Genomic DNA, 14,242 nt, shown 5'->3' on the forward strand with positions numbered 1-14,242 from the left:
TCTCGCAGTCATTTGTGTTTTGAGCTTTCATCCAGTTGTAATTCAAACACTGCTCTGGCCAGCAGTTTGTTTGTCTTTACCAGAATTTGTACACAAAGTAATTTAAAGTGTTTTACAGAACATTAAAATCACTATCTCAGTGCATATTGCTCTTGCGTCCTTGGGCAAGACACTTCACCCATCTTGCCTGTGGATGAATGTGGAGGGTGCATGATTTAATGGTGTTGTCACAATAAGAAAATTTCAAACTCTTGTTCAGTACCAATTTTGAAACCAGCTTTGATAATTAAAATGACAAGACTATAGAATTTTACTTATATAGCTCAAGATCATTATATTCAACTATGCAAAATATTTGGTCCTATTAGGTACTACTTTTTGTGGTGTCAGTGCCTGTTCAAATGAGCATCTGGTTTCAATATTAGTTAAAAAAAAATTTTTTTTTAAATATTTGTATATATTTATTTAGACTTTTACTTTACTAAGGCAAACTGGCAGCCTTCAATCTTTCTACCCAGGGCAGCTGTGGCTACAGAAAGCTTTTTTTTTTGAATGAATAATGACTCCATTGTTGTCATTTTTATGATATTGCAAATAAAATTGACTTTACTGATACAAATGTACTTCATGTTCCACTGCTTTGATGACTGATCATCTCTGGTACTGTACACAGATGGTTTACTTCCTACCTCACAGACAGAACATTTATGGTAAGCTTAGACACCTACTCCTCTCAGGTTCATAAAATCACATGTGGTGTGCCCCAGGGTTCCATTTTAGGTCCTATACTTTTTAACCTGTACATGCTCCCTCTTGGTGATGTCATCAGGAGACATGGAATCAGCTTCCACAGCTATGCAGATGATACACAGCTTTACATCTCCATGTCTCCTGATGACACCAGCCCAGTGGATGCTCTTTTTAACTGTATTTTAGACATTAAATCCTGGATGGCAGAAAACTTCCTCCAGCTTAACCAGGACAAAACTGAGGTTTTAATCATCGGTCCTGAGGCCCAGAGAGAGAAACTTTTACCCAAATTACAGTCACAGTCTTTTAATCCATCATCACAAGTAAGAAACCTGGGCGTTATTTTTGACTCTGAGCTGACTTTTATTCCACACATTAAAAACATCACAAAAATTGGTTTTTACCATTTGAAAAACATAGCCAGAGTCCGTCCCATTCTCTCTCGGGCCAACACAGAGACGCTGATGCATGCTTTTATCACCAGTCGTATAGATTACTGTAATGCCCTGCTCTCTGGTCTTCCCAAAAAGGCGATTTCAGGTCTACAATTATTACAAAATTCAGCAGCACGTGTCCTGACTAAGACCAGGGGGCGGGACCACATTACACCGGTATTAGAATCCCTGCATTGGCTCCCTGTGTGTTTCAGGATCGATTTTAAAGTTCTTTTACTGGTTTTTAAATGTCTTAATGGTCTTGGGCCTTCTTATCTTACAGAACTGCTTTTATCCTATGAACCCTCGCGGCCCCTGCGCTCCTCCGGCAGCAGGCTCCTAGTCATTCCCAAAGTCAGGACACACACGCATGGAGAGGCCTCTTTCCAGTTTTATGGCCCCCGTCTATGGAACAGCCTGCCGGAGGACCTCAGGGCCGCAGAGAACATTCAGGTTTTTAAAAGCAGGCTCAAGACCCATCTTTTTAGCATAGCTTTTGATTAGTATTTATCATTTTAGTTTACTTCTCTATTTATTTAGTCTTATTTAGGCTGGCTAGTGTGTTTATGTTTTACTTATGTTTTATTTACTTGTTTAGTTTTGACTTATTTTATTATTTATTGATTATTTTATTATTTATTGATTATTTATTTTATTATTTATTGACTTATTTATTAGGTTTGACTTATTTTATTATTTTTAATCATTTTAGATTTGCCAGTGTTTCCTCTGAGGAGCCCTCTGCACCGGGAGCTGTGGTTGGCTGTGGCTGCTGGGCCCTGGCTCGTGGGCCCTGGAGGTTTGGTCTCGACCTCATCTCTTCTCTGGGCCCTGGGCTGGTGTCCTGTGGCTGTGGGTGACCCTGTTCCTGGTGCAGATGGTTCCTCTGGTGGCGCTCTCTCATCTGGTTCATCTTTATCCAGCCTGTTCCACTTAAACATATTTTAAATGAAACTGAGGTATTTTAACATGTGTTGACGAGGGGGGTGGGAGTGTGTGTTGGGGTGGGGGGTTGTTTGGTTATGATTATTGATGTGTTGGGGTTGGGTTGTTGGGCTGTCGGGTGGCTGGGTGGGTTTGGTGGGTGGGACTGATTTTAATGCTTTGTAAAGCACTTTGTGTTACTTTTTTTTGTATGAAAAAGTGCTATATAAATAAAGTTTGATTTGATTTGATTTGATCTCAATCGTCCCACGAGACACGATGCTCTATATGTTGCATTTAAAAGTCTCTATATGTTACATTTAAATGTTTCTATATGTTACATTTAAAAGTCTATATGCAACATTTAAGTCTCTATATGTTGCATTTAAAAGTCTCTGTATGTTACATTTAAGATCTCTTGTGATTTTTAGGAATTCATGTTTAACTGAAATATCCAGCACTTCTCCTCATCACTGTTTATGATCAGACACTGCAAAACATTGGCTGCTTTAATGTACCGGTAAGTGTATCTTATACTTGAAAACACCACAATGTGTAATTCTACTGTGTATTTCTCAGTGGTGTTTAAGCTGTCCAGAGCTGTCCAAAAATGCCAAATACAACACTTGCTATTTTAATCGTTTCCATGGTAACTGAATGCTGACACATATGATTAATAATGTTTATGGTAAATGATCAAATTTTTACACATTTACACTCAAAGCACTTTACCTCAATGAACCACTCACACAGTCACACACAAGTGTACACAGACACTGGGGGATGATGTGTGTTAAGTGTCTTGCCCAAGGACATGTCATCAGCATTTATCTGTAGCAGCTGGAATCGCACCACCAACCTGTGTGCCAGTGGATCTGACCGCTCAACCAGTGATGTTTATGTAGAGAGTGGGATTTGAACCACCAACCTTCAGATCAGTGGACAAATGCTCTTAGCCACTCTCGCCCTCTGTTAGGTTTGTATTATGAATCTAACAATGATGTGTTGTAAGCATTTCGTAACAAACTTTAAAACATTATTTTACTAACTCTAACTGTTGCTTTAAAATGGCCAAATCAATAGAATACTATAACCACAAAATAGCAATTTAATGAACTGCAATTTAAAAGCTGCATTGATCCTTGTATTACACTCACGCCTTTCAGTCAATTGTTATTCCATATTGAGACCTAAAACAGTTTATGATGAGTTCTTCAGACAACTCTCTTTTAGAATATAAACACATAATGGTGTTTCTTGTTTTTATTGTGTTCCATTTAGACAAGCTTAACTCAGAAAAGGTTAACAATTCTAAATCAAGTACATTTTAACCAAACACAGCTACATGAAGGAGACATTACATTTATACACATATACATTAAAATAATTCACATTTTCACTTACAGCATAGGCCACATATGCTTTACACATATTACTATAGTATTTACAGTACACATTCAAGTCCAGTGTGTAGCGTGCTCTCATGCTGATCCCATGCGAGCACAAATACAGTCCACTGATGTTGCTAAAGTAGTTCATTATGAGCCCATCAGTGTCCAACACTAAACCCCTCGTTTAGCCATCTCTCTCTGGACACTATTTTAAAGTGCATATGACAGGTTAAACTACTACTCATTTCACTAAAACGTAGCTGACATAACAATATTTAATATTTGGCTAAAAATCCTACATAGTTATGATTCAACGCTTAAAAATATATAGCCACATCTTTCTTTCCTTATACCATTCTTAAATTAATGTTTAAACTGTCCAAAATGTGTTCTTTACATGTAAAGTGATTTTAAATTGTATTTTGTGCATTGATGACATAGAGTCATTCTTTTTCAAAACTCATTGCTACTTCCATTTTAATATTTATAGCTGTTCTCAACTATTCTTCACATGCCACTTGACTAATATAAAACTATGATAAATATTTACCACAGGTACAATCCCACTGAACAAAGTCATATTTTGAAAAACAAGAAAAACTCTCATATGCACTTTAGGCTTGCACATGGGGCACTCTTAGGAGCTGGAGTTGACTTCCTTTTATGCTGAATAATTAAAGTCAGTGAGCTCAGTAGGCTGTCACATTGCATTATTGAACCAATCATGCTACTCTTTCAATGAAAACGTCTTATGAAATTATGTCAGAGGTGGAGAAGTGGAGGATGTGACTTTGCTGAGCACAGTAAAAGTTCTTTCGCTTCTTAAGTTCACTCCACACTTTTGACAACTTCAGCAGACCTTCATTTTGGGAGTCCATGCAGCTTCAGTCAAATGTATGGCACTTGCTTATGGGCTAACATCACGGTTAGCAGCAAAATCATTCATTAATTTAAGTTACAATGAAACATATTTAGGCATATCAATAATACAGTACATCCCACTCTTCATCCCCTGATTCTCTTGGCTCCACCCACCAAAACATAAAGGCAAAGGCTGCATTCATGCCCATAGTTACTGGCAGATCCACCAAGACACAAGTATTACCTCACCATGTGGTCAACATTCATATATTGTTTGCTGTTTCCACTGAGAAATATTTTTTGCACTGAGAAATTTAAAATGTGTTGTTGAAATATTTTGTGACTCTTACTGCGAAAAGCTATAATTATACAGCGCATAGAACAGTAGCTAAGCAATAGTACTTATATGCACACGTATTGACAACTTCCTATGTCCTAAAAAGAAAAACTGGTTTCATCTTTGCCCCTCACCTCTCCATCCTCCACTTCAACTATAGCCGCCCCATTGCTGAGAGGGACGTCGCTCAGGGTGCTTCGGACGGTAACCCGGGTAACGCTGAGCGAGTGTTTCCTGGGTGTCATGTGATGAGGCCGGTGACACATGACCTCCTTGAACATTTCTCTGAAGCGAGTTGACATCAGGTTGTAGAGAATGGGGTTGACAGCAGAGCTCAGATAGAAGAACACCCCGGAGATGACATGAACGTATTGGAAAATTTCTAAATGGCTGTCTGTCCAGTTGTTGATGAAGCTCCACATGAGGCGGTCGGTGTGAAAGGGGGCCCAGCAGATCCCAAACACCACCACCAACACAACTGCAAACACATAAATTGCACAAGAGATCTGATCAGACCAAAGACTGTATAAAGAAGTGGACTAAGGAAAAACGGCATCACCCGTATCGTTCAGCTCAGTCAAATGAAGCTCGTCTGTGAATTTGGAGCCAAGTTCCTTATTTGGAATTCTGACTGTGAGTATCATAGCAACCAAAGAGCCAATCCCGAGTCTGTTGAAGGTAAAGCCCCTTCCCACTGACACCGCTGGTTTAGGAGGGAGTGGGCACTTAGCAATGCTGTCAATCAAAATGGTTGCTAATGCTCATATCTTAATTTAAGGACAAAATAGCTAAATAAAAATACCAGGATCATGTAGAGCGGGTTAAGACCAACATGACGTGTCTGACAGCAGTTACAGAGAAAGGGGAGACAGTTTTCAATAGAAAGTGAATTGGAGCCAGAGTCGATGGAGCCAGAAGCGAGCTATGTCCATTCATATATACAGTCTATAGATTACACTAATACATATAAATATGCATAAATCATCACTGCATTTAGGAAAAAAGTTAGATTTTAGAGTATTCCTGTATTTTGTACTTTTCTTCTCAACTTAGAAGCTTAGAATCAAATTCAAAGTCCTCCTCCTGACATACAAAGCCCTAAACGGTATGGCCCCATCCTATCTGCAAGATGCTATTGTCCCGTACCAGCCAAACAGAGCACTCCGCTCTCAGAATGCAGGACTATTAGTGGTTCCTAGAGTGTCCAAAAGTACAGTGGGAGGGAGAGCATTCAGTTACCAAGCTCCTGTGCTATGGAATCAACTCCCTGCTGATGTTAAACAGGCCCCCACAGTCTCTGTATTTAAGACCAGGCTTAAAACCTTCCTCTTCGGTATAGCGTATGACCAGGTTACTTAGTGAGGGAGTTAGGGTTATTAAAACCCGGGATAAGATAAGCTGCAGTAGGAGTAACTAGCTGGGGGAAGTATGGCAACCTGAGCACTATCCTCTACTTTGCCCTATTTTCTCATCAGCAATGCTATTCACATGTTGTCCCCTGTCCCACTCCCCCTGTGGAGTGTATCTCTTTCAGATGCCCCGATGACAGTTGGACCTCCTCCTTGCCTGGCTCTCCTCCTCCTCGCCCGGCTCTCCTCCTCCTCGTCTGGTCTCCTGGCCGATTTCTTATGTTGTCTGATTTTTCCTGCTGTGTCTGATTTTTCCTGTTGTGTCTGATTTTTCTTGTTGTGTCTGATTCTTCCTGTTGTTTTGTTTTCTGTGTCTTGGCGGCACGGTGACTGAGTGCCATCACTCATGTCTCACAGCAAGAAGGTTGGTTCGATCCCCGGGTCACCAGGCCTTTCTGTGTGGAGTTTTTCATGTTTCTCCCCGTGTCTGGATGGGTTTCCTCCGGGTACTCCGGTTTCCCCCATCAACCAAAACATGAACGCCCTTCGAGACAACTGTTGTTGTGATTTTGGGCGTTACAAAAATAAATGAATTGAATTGAATTGAACTTTTTTCCATAAACTTAAGGTACACTTTATTATCCCAGTAGTGAGATTTATCGTCTGCATTTGATCCATCCTGCAATGCTGTCAGGAGCAGTGGGTGTGACAATGCCACGCCCGGGGATCCAACTCCAGATCTTGCGCTAGACATGGACTTTTCCTACTGAGAATGTTTTGGGTTGATGAGGGAAACAGTAGCGCCTGGAGGAAATGGGGAGGCACATGCAAACTCCGCACAGAAAGATCCGAAATATTTTTGCCAAGTAATAATTGTCCTGTCATACCTGTCATATGCACTTTAAATTCTGCAGTTCGTTTTTAAATAACTTGGAAGAGAAAACTATTTGGTATATCCTCCAGGGACTTCACTCAGATGCAATTTAGATAGGAGCCGCAGATGGAAAGTAGCAGTAGCTAAATCTGGTACAAATCATCTTTTCTTTTATAAGATTAATGAAATTGTACATGGTCCCTGACAAAAAAAGAATCAAGATTTGCATTCAATCTTATTCGTTTTATTGTATGTTTATGTTCTTTCCATATGCTGCACTGTATAAACATAGTCTTAGCCTTATATTTTTACGCTACTTGCAGTGTTGTATTTTATTATCATTCCATCTTTTTCTTAATTATATATGTGCAACATATTTCTAATATTCTAATTAGATTTGTTACTTATCTTGATTTTTGATTGCATATTTCTGCTGCTTTCTCCTGCTTTCTTGAGCTTTGAGTTGCAACACTAGAACTACCCCATTGTTGGTCAAATAAAGTTGCAGACTGAGTAGCAAAACAAAACAGTTTACCAGGGCTAAAAAGAACATTTTTCATTGATAGGCCTCATACTCTGCTCCTATTATGTCAAAAATGTTCTAAAGTCTGGACAAATATCGAAAAGTTTCATCAGGAAGGAACATTGTGTAAAAACATATTCAAAGTCAATATGATTCACTGCAGACGCCAATGATTTCCAAAACAACTTTTAACAAATATAGCACATTTCATTTCATTTCATTTCATTACATTTCATTTTTATTTCCGATTTCTGTTTCACCCAGTGTCACTAGTGCGTTCACATTTCACCCTCTGATACTGAATCTTGATCTGATGATGCGATGATCTTAACAGCTGCTCACTGATTATTATTACTGACACAGAAGGTGGAATTATAACTGGTCCAGTAAATGAAATCTAATAAAATCACAAGAAAGAGGGATGAATATAAAAGTGCCTTTGAAGGTCTGATTATGCCTTCTTGGGCTGCTTTGGTAGTCCAGTCTCTCTAAGCATGTAAATCAATGTCACAGTTTTGCTTTGACATACCTAGGTAGCTCATGGTTATGCAGCTCAAAAGCCATTTGCAAATACATGAAAGTTCACCTCCACTTTTGACTTTCACATACGCAGGCAACCTTGATAAACATGATGGAGAGACCCAAGGCGAGGCTCGAAGACGTTCATATTTCTAATGAGACAAGAGATGCAAAAAGTACCAGCTTGAATTATTCATGAATAAACTGGAAACACATGAGAAAAGATTGATCTATATATTAAAAAATTGATGCTGTTTGCCAAAATGTGTGCTATATGTTTTCTCTGAGTAGTGGGTTAGCTCAGTCTCTCGCTAGAGATGGGCTGATATAGATTGCGTCACATAAAAAAAAAAAAAAAAAAAGACTTATTTGAGATCTGTAAATATGTACTTTGTGCAAACATACAGCCTTCTTTAGCTTCTATAGCTTCATTTCTCTTCCAATTTCAATGTAACTTACTACTCTGTTTAATAGTAAATGGTCAGATTTTTGTAAAGGCATATAGGTATTTTTATACGCAGACACTGGTGGGTTAAGTGTCTTGCCCAAGGGCACAACGACAGCATTTATCTGTGGGAGCTGGAATCGCAGTACCAACCTGTGGGTCAGTGGATCTTACCACTCAACCAATTCAAGCCGTCAACCTTTGGATCAGTGAAGAAAAGCTCTACCAACTGAGCTACTCTTAAAAAGCCACTTTCACTGACAAACTGACACATGGTCACAGAGAGACTGGGACAGCTTTGAAAAATGCTTTGAAAATTCGTGAAAAATATCAGGGCATTTACCAGTACTGGACAGACACTGTTGAGAAATAATTAAACTTGAATTTATAGGCACTATATTGGAGACTGTAGTAGCAGCTATTTTTTGTGTCATTGTAATAGCCTATGAGTAATAAGAAGTAACACATTTTAGTTTGAGTGCAGAATTTGAAGACCCTTTTCACTGCTTGTTTTTGTTTAATGATATATTACTGCACAAAGTACATTCAATATACCTATGAATCACTGAATGAATGAGTCAAACAGTACAGACAGTGAAAACAGCACAATCCCATCAGGTGTAATAAAAAAAACATCTTTCATAAACGCATACTCTATTGATGCTTGGGCTGTTTCTTCCGTTCTGTTTCAAAATTGCTTTTCTTCATGTTATGCTCATCTTTTAATACTTGTCTTTTTACAAAACAACAAACAGGGGCTTGATTACAACACACAGTAGGAGCCGATGCATCTTTTCTGAAACAGGTAATGAATATTTGATAAGAGACTCTTGGGAATCACTGTCAACAGGGAAGAATGAATACCTGGATGGAGTTGTATTCATCATAGTGGAAGTAATTAAGATGAATGTACCCATGAGCAAACAACAAGGTGAGTCTTATTTTCTATACAACTTTTACAATAATTGTTATGTGCTAGTCAATCAGTCAGAACAAGCCTGGAATTGTCTGGAACCGAAAAACAAGATAGAGAGAATAAATTAAGAACTTAAGTGTTTCAAAAGAGCAATTTAAAGTTCAATATCAGCAAATGTCTCTAAAAATTGTCTGCTAACATAATCACGTTAAACACTACCTTGCACGAATAGAACTAATTTCTGCTGACAGGGGGCATACAGACAACACCCGATTTTTCTTCATGCACAGATATTGGAAAAGCTCTTCTGCTGCAAGACTGCTTCTTTCTGTCTGCATCCAATTATAAAGCGATATCGGCGACAAACATAGCATGCTACACGTTGTTAGGAATGACAACGAAATTACGCGGTCTTGAAGTGCAACGCTAGGAATGTGAAAGTGAAAGTGAGGAATATGTTTGCATAGCTGCCATTAGTTTGAAATGAATTAGCGCAGGTTTAAAGTCAGTAAAAATCTGGTATAGCACCTTTAAATGACCTTTTATACATCCTGTTTCCATACCTAGGTGACCCCGCATGGCACCTATTCGTCAGATCAAATCACAGAAGGAGAAATACGTAAGCTCAGGCTCCGCTGACTCTGGCATATTAAAAAGAATAAAAATCCATCTTTCACCTTTTTTAATCTTTTTATCCACTTGGCTTTTTCCCTCATGATTACTTTCAATGCTGTGTGATGGATTGATCTTTGCCCGTGTTTGTGTTTGCAACTGGTTATAATATTATCACAGTAAACATTGAATACTCACACAACATTTTGGTGACTTGCTGCCGGCGTGCCTTCTGCTGCTGAGTTCGGACATTACAAAAGCTGTCTTGCCCAAACCCGGACTTCGACTCCAGTGTTTGCCTCAGCTTCTCCCTTTTCAGCTGTAACCCTATCAACAGGTAGAGGGCGCTAATGGTGAGCATGGGCAGGCAGAAGAAGAGCAGCGTGGTAATTTGGATGGTCAAGTTGTAGATCCAACGCGGTTTCACCAACGTGCAGATCGCAGTGTCCGGTATCTCGACAGCTACGAAACCATTGCCGTCTGGGTTGATCATTGGTCTATGAAGAGTAGTGACTCCGTGAAGGCTTGTGTTTGGAATTGCGCACAAAATGGACACCCCCCAGACTGTCAGGATCACCCTTTTAGCGTGAGTACGTGTTACGACATATTTGGCACGTAACGGATGCACTACTGCGATGTACCTCTCCACGCTAAGAGCTGTGACATTTAATATGGAAGCTAGGCACACTGTCTCGAAGAGGAACGTTTTAAAATAGCAACCACCTTTTCCTAGGAGAAAAGGGTAATTCTGCCATAGTTCATATAATTCAAGTGGCATGCCAAGCAACAGCACCAGCAGATCTGAAACTGCCAAACTAAAGAGGTAGTAATTTGTCGGTGTCCACATCACTTTGTTCCGTACAATGACGGTACACGTGAGTACATTCCCCACTACGCCAATTAAGAAGATAAGCAAGTAGATGAGGCATACAGGCAGGAATACAGTGGATCGCTGGGGACCAAGATATTTCTCCAGATAATCCTCTTCGGACAAGCATATGTCCTCCAAATCAATATGGCTACTGTTTAATGTCAAATTGTGACAGGCTTCCCCCTCAGGGCAGTGGTAATGGCCTTTGCCAGCTAATAAAGGTAAGGTGCAGTTGTACATGGACATCTTGGTTGTCTCCATGGAAATGACTGTAAAAGAGAAAGAGACAGATTAAACAGAAGAAGAAAATAATATGTTTATTTATGTCACGCTAATTGCTGAGCAGGTTAGAGTTTACAGTTTGTTTAGAACTCTATTACATGTATAGTATTTTGGAAGTTGCAGTAATAATTCATTAACATTTAAGCATTCAGTTAAGTTAAAATGGGGGCTTGGGTGTATTTTATTTCCCAAGACTAATTAATTAGCCGTGGTGTGCAGTCAGGGCAATCAAGGCATGTCAAAAGTATAATTAAATAGTTATGAAATATATCCAAATAATACCATTTTCCCTTCACTTCTGACTGTTTGAAGCAGTGTGGGGGTCATAGAGTCCTTTAGTACACCCTATTGGCCACTGAGTGGACTGCATCAAGCGCGGTTCTGAACATCTCATTGACATGTGTTGTTGTCCTGTGCTATAGAGGTTGTGGCACACTCTCTACATGTGCTTTTACAACCGGAAGTGTGTTTTAGAAAAGCGCTGAATAAACCCCATGGTCTTCTGTGGAGATTTCTTGTGAGTGCGCATGTGCAGCAGGAGACGACAGCAGCAGTGCCAATTTTCAACAAAAGTGACTGAAATAACTTGCTTTTAGCTTCACATTTATAGTGATTAGATATTAGGTAGTAATACAAGAAGTCATTTAATCAAAAATAATGAGGAAAGATGTGGCTTTGATTTTCATATTAGAGGTGAGTGTGAGTGCTGTTCTAACACAAGACTGTGTTTAACCTCCTGAGACCCGAGCTCTTGCATGACGTGCTTTATTAATTTCTCTTTGTTATTTGGGCTGGCTAGGACCTGATGAGTCTAAATACAAAGAATTATCTTTTTACATTATGTAGTTTCTGAGAAAAAAATATGTAAATCAAATGTCCTCATATGTGGACATTTTACTCATTTTGATAAAACATTTGAATAATGATTTGTAGAAACTATTTATTATAACCCTGAACACAGCAACATTTGTCCTGAATGTAAAAACAAAATGAGAAACAACAATTGTGCCTCTTGGAACAATGTGTCTCATGTGAAGAGCTGCTGACAGGAGCAGGAAGAAAAACAAAAAAAATTAAAATCAAATATTCTAAACATTCTAAACAGTTAAAAATGAATATATATAATATATTTACATTGTTTCTGTTCTTGTATGCTGTTATTCTTCATCTAATAATTTGCACTGTGGCCCAGACAAGCCAAAAACGTGTTGTCCACATATGAGGACTTTAAGGGGACGTTTATAGTAAGGTTGTATTCTAAGTGCACCTGTCTGACTAGTGCACCTGTCTGAAAAGTGCACCTGTCTGATAAGTGCACCTGTCTGACCAGTGCACCAGTTTAACCAGTGACCATAATAATAATTTCATAGATAACAATAGTACTGAATCCTCAGCTGCATACATGAGGTGTAAGAGTAGGACAAATCTATGAAGAAACAAATAGCCCACTTACTAGGCCTGTTTGTACAGAGGGTGTCAAATACAGTCCAAAATATTAATAAAGTGTAGGTCTAGGCCTCTAGATCTAGGATCTAATTAACTCCAAATGGCTCAGTATATTTAATGTCAGTAAAAATAAAGATACTATTTTGCTATGTAGTTGGTATAAAAAGTGGTGCTATTAAATTGTTTTCGATTAAATATTGATATCCATGCCAAGTCTGCTTGCCTACCCATTAAAGTCTCTGCGCACTACTGCTATACCGATGAAAATAGATCTGAACTGAAGTAAGAAATTGGCCCAACTAAATAATGACTACTATGTGTTAATCAGGTCTAAACTAGGATTAGCCCCAACGACTATCACAGTGCAAAGGCATAATTAATATTGCCACCTATGGTGCAAGTACCACGGTTTGAGAACCATACTGCGAAAAGCCAATTCTCAATTATATGTTAATGGTTCCATTCTGAGTAATTTCCTTAACAATAAATTGCAAAAGCTTTGGCTGCTGTTCCTGCCAAAGACTAAACTCTAATTGTCCTCAGAACCAAAAGCAAATCATTTTTGAAAAGCCATCTGCTTCCCTCTCTCAGCGTCTGATGAAACCCTTTTAGCCTTGGCACAAATATGATAAACATTATCTGTGATAATTGCAAAGTCACTGGTTTCACTTTCCTTCATGATAGCCACAACAATAATCAATATAATATCAATATAAATTTCACAGGCAGTAGATTTAAGTATACAAACATTATTTTTACTGTGGAAGTCCTTTGCTGAGCTTTGTGCCAGCACTACATTCATTTTCTCCACATACGTCCGCTAGTGTGTATTATTCTAGCCTGAAGTGGGCTACATCCTGGATAATACTTGCAAGTCAGTGTGGTTCTGGGCTTACAGGGGTAAAATTGGGATTGAAACAAAAAGTAATGCAAGCAGAAGTTAAATTTGTTTTTTATTTAATTATTCCTTAAATCTTTTCCTGAGCAGAAACGTCTTATTGACCCGTTGGTGCGCTGAAATGAGGGCAATGCATCCCACGGTAAAGGCTTGAGCTGGGAATGGGACCAAGTTCTCAATACATCACTATATTCTATTCTAGTTACCTTGACCCATTACATGCGTGGGTGGTACAGTTGTTCTATGGTAAGTGTAATGAACAGCACTGAAGAAGAAAGTAGTTGGCCAATGCACCGATTTATGACGTGTGGTTAGATCGTAATCACCTCACACCTGAATATGTTTGTTTAATCCCTCAATTGCCCAGGTTCCACTGCAATAGAAAATGTAATTCTGGCAATTGGAGAGAAGATTTGGAGTTAATGCGCTTCACAACTCATCCAAGAGACATCTTCAGTTCTGAGGATACCACAATCTGTAATTAGTTAAGTCTATTGAACTAACATCGGTGTGAACTGTCACCCAAGTCATATAAGCGTGTGAATGATCATGTCCAGCTGACAGAATTACACTTTTTTTTGCAATAACACCTCAATAATTGTATATTTCAGTTGAATCATTATATACTGATTGACAGACGTGTCATGTTTTACAATCCATGCCGTGCTTTATAAACTACTATAGTGTTGTGACAAGGCACAAGTCAGTTCGCACACACAAAGCTTGCACATACTGCTGACCTTTGCGTGACCTTTAGGCTAAAGCAAGACGCGATCTGCACATTTGCTCTGTAAATAAAATTCAGCCCTA

General features: G+C 38.9%; 1 protein-coding gene across 1 annotated transcript; it reads right to left on the reverse strand.

Annotated features, from left to right (window-relative positions):
* Positions 1 to 4,795: 4,795 nt before the first annotated feature.
* Positions 4,796 to 11,052, reverse strand: nmur1a (neuromedin U receptor 1a). Its single transcript, XM_033965174.1, has 2 exons — positions 10,134 to 11,052; positions 4,796 to 5,175 (listed from the first exon to the last, which is right to left on the reverse strand). The coding sequence occupies exons 1-2, from the start codon at positions 11,050 to 11,052 to the stop codon at positions 4,796 to 4,798; spliced, it is 1,299 nt and encodes a 432-aa protein (XP_033821065.1).
* Between the last annotated feature and the right edge of the window lie 3,190 nt (positions 11,053 to 14,242).

Source organism: Periophthalmus magnuspinnatus, chromosome 4, assembly GCF_009829125.3.
Source record: "Periophthalmus magnuspinnatus isolate fPerMag1 chromosome 4, fPerMag1.2.pri, whole genome shotgun sequence".
Taxonomy (NCBI): domain Eukaryota; kingdom Metazoa; phylum Chordata; class Actinopteri; order Gobiiformes; family Gobiidae; genus Periophthalmus; species Periophthalmus magnuspinnatus.

What these genes read in the sequence shown, in the direction of transcription:
- nmur1a (XM_033965174.1), bottom strand. Translation starts at nt 11,052, where the DNA reads ATGTCCATGTACAACTGCACCTTACCTTTATTAGCTGGCAAAGGCCAT. An exon ending in GCAAGTCACCAAAATGTTGT is followed by an intron (nt 5,176 to 10,133) that starts GTGAGTATTCAA and finishes ATGTGTTTGCAG; the next exon opens with TTGTGTTGGTGGTGGTGTTT.